The 9,493-nt window shown below is 46.3% G+C and overlaps 1 protein-coding gene across 1 annotated transcript in view; it reads left to right on the top strand.

The window, feature by feature from the left end:
• Window positions 1-9,493, top strand: part of LOC105903068 (glucosidase 2 subunit beta-like) — a 165,326-nt gene continuing 155,833 nt past the window's right edge. The window contains exons 1-5 of the mRNA XM_031585570.2: window positions 1-437; window positions 671-787; window positions 1,439-1,534; window positions 4,174-4,231; window positions 7,773-7,890. Coding sequence (XP_031441430.1) covers window positions 353-437; window positions 671-787; window positions 1,439-1,534; window positions 4,174-4,231; window positions 7,773-7,890 — 474 coding nt within the window. The 5' untranslated portion in view covers window positions 1-352. The remainder of the gene's footprint in view (window positions 438-670; window positions 788-1,438; window positions 1,535-4,173; window positions 4,232-7,772; window positions 7,891-9,493) is intronic.

Raw genomic sequence — 9,493 nt, 5'->3', positions numbered from 1 at the left:
ACAGTGCAAGCAAAGGCATCTTAAACAGGTGTTTATGGCTATGCAATGCAAGTTCGTCACCCTCCCAGTGTCATTTAAGTTTTATCTAGTTCTTGTTTACCAAGCCGGTTTACACAACAGTGTCTTTAAACTTCGACGAAAAGCAAATTCCGTTTTTTGTCAAAATGTCTGTAAGTGGCAAGTTAACAGGCTCACAGTAAGCTAGCTAACAGTCCAATGCGAGTTAGTGCCACTGCATAGCCTGCTACCTGGACACCTCCACAGACGTTTACCACCTTGCCATCATAGCAGCGTTAAACGGCTTCCTTGCTGTTTCAAACGTAGTCTACGAAGTTCAAAGTATTCCATAGACATGCACTTTCACATCGCCGTAGCTGTCATAATTTGGGCTGCTCTATTTGTGGAATCAAGGAAGATCCGAGGCATCTCTATATCTTGTAAGTGGCATGCATAATATTAGACTTAGTTGCTGGCGCTGGCACGTACACACACACACACACACACACAGCCACTGTACAACTGCCTGGACCTCTCAAGTAACGTGTCATTTTGCAGCATCAACAGTATGTTGTGAATCCGTGCACATAAATGATTAGTGGGATGACTTAAACATAATTTTTATGATGTCCATAGGTGTGTCTTGTGAATATCTCTGTCTTCCGTTTTGCAGATAAGAGATTTTATAAAGAGAGAAAGTCATTCCTTTGCATCGATGGCTCAAAATTGATCCCCTTCGAGCAAGTGAATGACGACTACTGCGACTGCGCGGATGGGTCTGATGAACCGGGTATATATTTGCCTTTATTTATCTGTATGCCCTTGGACTTTTCCCTACCGTAGACTGTTTATAAAACACGAGTCTTCTGACATTCCAGGCCCTGAACGTTTGTAAACTGTAAGAATGCATGGACATCTGAACAAAGCATTTCATATTTGGAGCAGGCTCATAGGCCACTGGGTGTAAAGCAAACAAAATCAGCGAGTGGTCGTTAAACTTCTGCATTTTCTTTTGTTGAAGTTAGTCGTTAATTTGCCATAAGAACATTGCTCGTTTATTATTGTTAACCATAACTGATAGAGCGCTTGCAGCTGAACAGCGCTACACTACCGCCACCTTGTGGCAAATAAAAAAATAAAACTGCAATTTCCTTCACAGACCCTCAGATTCACTGTCACACATGTAGTGTTTTTGGTGCCCTAGCCAAACTCCCACATATTAGCTCAGACTATATTACCTATGTTTGTACATGACATTATACTTGTCTGTTGCCAATTTTATTGTCAGTTTGAATGCAATATGAATTGGTTTTGTTTTGTCTGCTTAAATGCAGTAACTTTACTTTTGAGCTTTTGAGTTGAGATAGAGTAGTCTGAATGTTCTGAATGTTCAGACTACTGTACTCTCAGTGGTTGACGACAGAGAGCTTTCTCCTCTCAGGAACAGCGGCGTGTCCGAGTGGCCGATTCTACTGCACAAACCTGGGCTTCCGGCCGCACTACATCCAGTCCTCTCGAGTCAACGATGGCATCTGTGGTGAGTGAATGTACCCGCAAACAAACAAACAAACAAACAACTTTCTCTTTCCTGCAAAATCTCCTACCTGCGAGCTAGCTTGTATCAGTGCTGTAGTTGATGGCATCTGCAGGACATGTTTGTTGGATTTTAGTTGGTTAGTTTTAGACCAAAGCTCCATAGTTTCTTCTTAAAAATGTACACTGTGCCTTGAGGTCTGTTTTCTGCAGTAATGCCTGTGCATGTAAGCTCAGGTTATCTCTTAGACAGACCCGTGTCTCAGGGGGCTCTGGGGACGTATCTCTGAGAGGAGACTCAGATAGACCTGGTCTGTACCGCCATGTTTGTCATGTATCTCTGAGAGGAGACTCCGATAGACCTGGTCTGTACCGCCATGTTTGTCACGTATCTCTGAGAGGAGACTCCGATAGACCTGGTCTGTACCGCCATGTTTGTCATGTATCTCTGAGAGGAGACTCCGATAGACCTGGTCTGTACCGCCATGTTTGTCAATTTCCATTCTGAATCCCTGCGGCAGATTGGTCAATTAGATCTGCCTTGCCATCACCCCCTTTTATCATGTCTGTCTCTCTCACTCTCCCCACCCCTCTCTCTCTCTCTGTCATTCTCTTTTTCTCCCTACCTTTTTTACTCACTAGTCTATCTCTACTCTCACTAGTGTATCTCTACTCTCACAATCTCTACTCTCACTATCTCTACTCTCACTAGTGTATCTCTACTCTCACTAGTGTATCTCTACTCTCACTATCTCTACTCTCACTAGTGTATCTCTACTCTCACTATCTCTACTCTCACTAGTGTATCTCTACTCTCACTAGTGTATCTCTACTCTCACTATCTCTACTCTCACTAGTGTATCTCTACTCTCACTATCTCTACTCTCACTAGTGTATCTCTACTCTCACTATCTCTACTCTCACTAGTGTATCTCTACTCTCACTAGTGTATCTCTACTCTCACTATCTCTACTCTCACTAGTGTATCTCTACTCTCACTATCTCTACTCTCACTAGTGTATCTCTACTCTCACTAGTGTATCTCTACTCTCACTATCTCTACTCTCACTAGTGTATCTCTACTCTCACTATCTCTACTCTCACTAGTGTATCTCTACTCTCACTAGTGTATCTCTACTCTCACTAGTCTACCTCTACTCTACGTGTTTGGTTACGATGCTCTCACACACAAAAGATTTTGACACGCACACACGCACACGCACGTGCACGCACAGACACACACACACACACACACACACACACACACACACACACACAGTTGCTATCAGTGAATTTGACAATGATGTTGAACTGTCATGCTTTTCACATGTAAAGGGTCACTATTAATTCAGCAATAAACACTTCATATCAATATATCACTCCTTGTCCATCTTCATAAGACAAACTCATTACACAAACACACACTCACTTACAAATACACACTCACTTACAAACACACACACACACACACACACACCCACGTGTATCCCATCACTGTCCATCTGCTTCTGCTTCCCAAGCATCTCTCCCTGTTGAAAAGACGAAGAGGAGAAGATGCTGAATTTCCTGGTTCTACCTGCCTCATCAGAATGCAACATGCAGTTTTATTTGACGCTTCACCTCAAAACAGCCCTTTCCTATGCCCGAGTCCTTTGATGCAACCAGAAAACCAGTCAGTCGCACTCCGGCAGGCCAGAGAGTGCTTACACATTCCATTTATTTTAGCACTAGCACGTGTTCCTGCAGTTCAACTGGCAGAACAAGCTGCTAACACCAAGGTCATGGGTCTAGTTCTCAGGGAGTGCACACACTCATACAGGGAGTACACACACACATACACACACACATACACACACACACACACACACACACACACACACTGGTACAGGGAGTACACACACTGATACAGGGAGTACACACACACACACACACACACACACACACACACACACACACTCACTGACACAGGGAGTACACACACTGATACAGGGAGTACACACACACACACACATACACACACACACACACACTCACTGACACAGGGAGTACACACACACTGATACAAGTGTTCAGTTGTACACTGCAGTAAGTTGGTTTGGATAAAGCTACCTGCTGATTAGCTGCAAAATGGCAGTACGTAATATCTGAACAATCAGCATTGCAGGTTTAGAATAGCAACTGCTACTTACTATCGTACATGAGGGGATTAAAAGGCAGATAATTATTTCTCATTGTGTGTACCCCTGGGAACTGAACCTGTGACATCGCTGTTAGCACCTCACTCTCCTTGCTGAACAACAGGCACCTGCTCTGTAATTATCCTCTGAGATAAAAAAAAAAAGTGGGAAACAGGCAGGCGTTGTGTACGCTGCACATGTGAAAGGAGGTTGGTATGAGGTGTCATATGTTGCTTTATAGGCGCTGCATTAAAACAGAAAAAAAATTGTATTGAGAGCTTTTATGTTTTGTTTAACCAAAGACATAGCTTAACTGTTAGGACTGTTCAGGTTGAAGTTCAGGCATTTTCCGTTTAGGCCTGCAGTCGTCAGAAGACTCTCACAAAAACGGCTGTCGCTTGCCTGGTCTACAGCAGAAGGCCCCGTGATGTGACCGGTTCTGTTCTCTGTTCTCTGTTCTCCCTAGATTGCTGCGACGGATCCGATGAGTACAGCAGCCCGGCCCTCTGCCAGAAGACATGCAGGTCAGTGATTTTTTAAAGAAGCGAGTCAGACCACCATAGCTCTGCTCCTTCATAGCGCTTAAGTCTGTCTGCTTTTTCATAGCGCTTTGGTCCGTCTACTCCTTCATAGCGCTTAAGTCTGTCTGCACCTTCATAGCGCTTTGGTCCGTCTACTCCTTCATAGCGCTTTGGTCCGTCTGCTCCTTCATAGCGCATTGGTCCGTCTGCTCCTTCATAGCGCTTTGGTCCGTCTGCTCCTTCATAGCGCATTGGTCCGTCTGCTGCCCAGTGCCTTGCTTGTTGTCCTATGTTAGCAGCTTTAAGGTGGGGGATCACACTGGTAATGGGAAAGTGATAGTGGCAAAGCGTAACACAGTGCCCAGACCATAATACTGCTGTGACTGGAAGTTCTAAGTGGTTGCTAAGTGCTAAGCTAAGTTAGATGTCATGCCGTTTGATTATCAACTGTCATTGTTGTCATTTTGGATGTCCCAGCCTGTTTGTAACAGCAACCCATAGAAAATCTACCACTTCTCTATGACTACGAGCACTGGTCAGTGTGAACCTCGTGTGAGAGTCCTGGACCCCAGACACCTTTCACCTTCCTTTGAAAACACGCATTGGATTATGGGTGGTGTAGTCCAGAGCACTTCATTTTCAGATCAAACATGACTGTTTTGAAGGTGCTGGGAGCAATGACAATTTAGATCAATTGCTTTGCCACTGTGACAGCTGTGATTATGAATATGACCAAAATAAAATACAATTTTATTATTCACATCTTCTATAGACCATACAACTGGTATGATGAAATACTGACAAGAACACACACACTGTGTTTACATGATGCTACAAACTGCACTGCCAAATGAATGGCAGTACCAAGTGTCACCACCAGGTGTCAGTGTTTCTCCATTTACCACGCAGTAAACTTTCCCCATCTACCTTGAAGAAAAAAGGTGGTTCTTTCTTCCTCCATTATTATGTTTTATTCTCACAACCTCATTGCACCTGCTCTTTCATAACTCCTGTGCACAATGACCATTTCTTCCTTCAGAAGACTGAAAATTATTATTAATCATTGCCAATATGATATTTAATCGTACAAAAAGGTCTAGATTTGTATAGTCCTCCTATTGGCTTGCCACTAGTTAACCATGAATGTGCCATATAAAGTAAAGTAAAAAACAGATTAGCTGTCACAGGGCTGACACAGGCCGCTAAGCGGAGGGGGTCACAGGCCGCTAAGCGGCGGGGGTCACAGGCCTGACTATCCTCTGCACTGCTTTGGTCCCTTGTGGGGCTCCTGTGGTACAACTGGTGTGGACAGCAAGACAACACCGTGGTCATAGGTCTAATTCACCCACCCACCCATGTGATGAGAGTGTATATCTGTGGGGTGAGCTGCTTTGGCTAAAAGTGTCCACTAAATATATAAATGTAAATGCAAATGATTCCTGTGGATTGTGGTTGGAAGACACATGATTGGCGTGTGTGTCACTGTCTCCATACATCAGTGAAGAGCAGCAGACGCAGTCAGCTGCTCCATGCAGATATTGCACACGCATGGGTGAGCGCTAACGACAGGAAGCTAGCTGCACCTATGCAGTAATGCATGTAAATGCCAATGCTAACGACAGGAAGCTAGCTGCACCTATGCAGTAATGCATGTGAATGCCAAGGCTACCGACAGGAAGCTAGCTGCACCTATGCAGTAATGCATGTGAATGCCAAGGCTACCGACAGGAGGCTAGCTGCACCTATGCAGTAATGCATGTGAATGCCAAGGCTAACGACAGGAAGCTAGCTGCACCTATGCAGTAATGCATGTGAATGCCAATGAGCCCGGCGCAGCGGTGGGGGCTGCCTGAGAGCAGGTGTAGTGAGGCGCGCCTTGGCTTCACTCTGGCCTACTTTTCAAAGTCTGTCTGAGGCAATGCGAGGACAAAAGGGCTCCTTTTCCCTTCTCTCTGCTCACGTGACTAGCCTCACACACCCCCCCACACACACCCCCACCTCCATATCAGACCACTGAGGGAGGGAGAATGACAGACTCCCTCCTCCTGCATACCTCTTTCTCTCTCTCTCTCTCTCTCTCTCTCTCTCTCTCTCTCTCTCTCTCTCTCTCTCTCTCTCATCTCCCATTCTGTCATTCATTGTCTGTGTTTTTTTTGCTGTTTTTTGTCTTAATATGTCTGGCTGTCTCACTCTTCCTGTAGTATGAGTATATAGTCAAAATCGGATGGATATATAGTCATATTCTTCCTGTAGTATAGATATATAGTTAGAGTTAAGGTATAATAATAAGGTTTAATAATAACTACACCAAATACCAATGACTTCATATTTATAAAATATGCCTCAAACAAATGGACTAATTAGTCAAAGGCTGTCTAAAAAGTTGAGTTGAAATGTACCTAGGCTGTCGCTGGAAGGGGCATTATTAGGTAGGTCACTCCACCACTGAGGCACCAGGAGCGTAGAGAGTCTTGACTGCCATCTCTTGCTGCTGAGAGACAGACAGACAGACAGACAGACAGACAGACAGACAGCAGACGCTCACCGGAGGAGCGAAGTGGTCAAGAGGGGGAGTAGAGCTGAATCACAGCATTTAAATAGGCAGGTGCTGATCCGGTGGCCCTCCTGTAGGCGGGGGTGAGGGATTTAAATTTCATTCTAGCACCTCCAGGGAGCCGGTGAAGGGTGACCAGCAGAGGAGTGACATGTGTCCCCTTTGGAGCCGGTGAAGGGTGACCAGCAGAGGAGTGACGTGTGTGTGTGTGTGTGTGTGTGTGTGTGTGTGTGTGGAGCTCCAGGGTGACCAGCAGAGGAGTGACGTGTGTGTGTGTGTGTGTGTGTGTGTGTGTGTGTGTGTGTGTGTGTGTGTGTGTGTGTGTGTGTGTGTGGAGCCGGTGAAGGGTGACCAGCAGAGGAGTGACATGTGTCCCCTTTGGCTGATCAATGACCAAACGTGCCGCTGCGTTCTGAATCATCTGCAGTGGTGTCACTACACAGGCAGGCAGGCAGGCAGGCAGGCCTGTTGAAACAGAACTGAAGTAGTCTAGTGGAGAAACAACAGCTAAGTTCTCACTCTGTCTATTCCTTTCTCCCATCTCTCTTATTCTCTTCATCTTTCTCTCTCTTCATCTCTCCTTCGGTTTTCTGCTCACTGTTCCTCTGTCTCTTTTTTCTTCCTCTCTCATCCTTCCTTGTTCTCTCACTCTTTCTTTCTAACTCTTGCTCTATATGTTGCTCTCTCCCTCCCTCCCTCTCTCTCTCTGTCTGTCTGTCTATCTCTCTATGAGTCTCTCTGTCTATCTCTCTCTCTCTCTTACACTCACGCTCTCTCCCTGTCTGTCTGTCTATCTCTCTTTCTCCCTGTCTGTCTGTCTGTCTGTCTATCTCTCTATCTCTCACTCTCTACCCCCCTCTCTTTCAATTCCTTTCCCTCCCTCCTTGTCGCATTCTCTTTCTCTCTCTCTCCCTGTCTGTCTCTGTCTCTCTTTCGCTCTCTCTTTCCTTCACCTCCCCCCCTCTCTCTCTCCCTCTCTCTCCTCATCAGGAATCTGGGGCAGCAGGAGCGTGCGGAGCTGGAGGAGAGGATGAGGATGCTCAGCGAGGGTCTGCTGATGAAGAGGCAGCTGGTGGAGGAAGGGGCAGACGTGTGGAGAGAGAAACAGGTGCGCCTCCCAACCCCCTCCTGGTTCCCCAAATAACTCCCCCCCCCCCAAAAAAATATGCAAAGCACACTTCCCCGCCACAGACAGCCAGAGTACAGATCCAGGCATGAGTTCCCTGCGCCCTAGGGGTTGGGCTTGGGGTGTGTGTGTGTGTGTGTGTGTGTGTGTGTGTGTGTGTGTGTGTGTGTGTGTGTGTGTGTGTGTGTGTGTGTGTGTGTGTGTGTGTGTGTGTGTGTGTGTGTGTGTGTGTGTGTGTGTGTGTTCCCTGGGCTCTAGGGGTTGGGGTTGGACGTGGGGTGGGGTGGGGGAGAGTGGTTTGAGGTAGGGGGGGTTCGATAGAGAAGATGCCAGAGGGACGGGGGAGAGACAGGGGAGAGGGTTTGTTTTCCCTCTTACACACATACACGCATGTTCAATTTTCTGTTGCATTTTTACACACACACGAGCTTCAATTCACACACATAGTTACACAGCTTTGCACATATTCATTCATTCATTAATTCATTCATTCATTCATCGCGCACTTTCTTTCTAGTTTGTAATTGCCATTCTCTGCAACAAACACACACACACACACACACACACACACACACACACACACACACACACCACACACACACACACACACACACACACCTGTTCTCCACCTGCCTGACTCCTCAGTGCAGCGCTCCAGGGGCTTGTCCTGAAATATTCCTCACTACCCCCCCGCCCCCCACCCTCCCTTCCCTAACCCCCACCCCCCCCACCCCTGAAACATGAGTGACAGATCCAGACTGAATGAGAGTGAAAGAGAAACCTGTAACTCCTCCCTCTGTCCTAAAAAAGTCACCGTGCCTCTCCTGGCGTGAGCCTCTTGCCCCCACTGTTTTCCCAAGGGGGGCGGTCAGGGGAGTTAAGTCTGGCTAATTCCCCCCCCCCCCCACACTCATGTCCCCTGTGTAATAGGCTCTAAGCTCTAAAGAAAGATGGCTGCCAGCTTAGTTTTGTTATTTTGTGTGACAGCCTCAGCTGGGTTTATTATGGCTTTCTTGTTATGCAGTTTGGGTATGTGTTTCTGTTATTGTTGTTGTTGTTGTTGTTGTTGCTGGATGTGTCATGGGAAGTGAAGTATTTGTTGTCAACTCGCATATAGCAGTACTTTAGTGTGGCCCAATCACCACCCTGATACTTTGACAGCTGTCATTGAAAACGCTGAACACTGGGTGGTGGAAGGAGTGACAGCAGCAAGCATAGAGAGGAAAGGGAGGAAGAGATGGAAGGAGAAGGAGAGGGAGAGAGAGAGAGACGCTGAACACTGTGTGGTGGAAGGATTGACAGCAGCAAGCATAGAGAGGAAAGGGAGGAAGAGAGGGAGTGAATGAAAAGGTGGAGAAGAGAACAAGAAAGAAAGAGATGGGAAACTCCTTTATGACAGTCTTACCACACACCACACTACAAGATCAGTTTGTCACAATATACAAAAGGAGGGGGAGGGGAATACATAAAATAAAAACAGAAAGAGAGAGAGAGAGAGAGAGAGAGAGAGAGAGATTACAAATGGAAGAGAGGAAGAGAAAATTAGTTGGAGAGATGGAGAGGGAAAGAGAGAGAATAAGGGAGA

Source organism: Clupea harengus, chromosome 18, assembly GCF_900700415.2.
Source record: "Clupea harengus chromosome 18, Ch_v2.0.2, whole genome shotgun sequence".
NCBI lineage: Eukaryota > Metazoa > Chordata > Actinopteri > Clupeiformes > Clupeidae > Clupea > Clupea harengus.
This window is presented reverse-complemented; position numbering and strand designations above follow the sequence as displayed.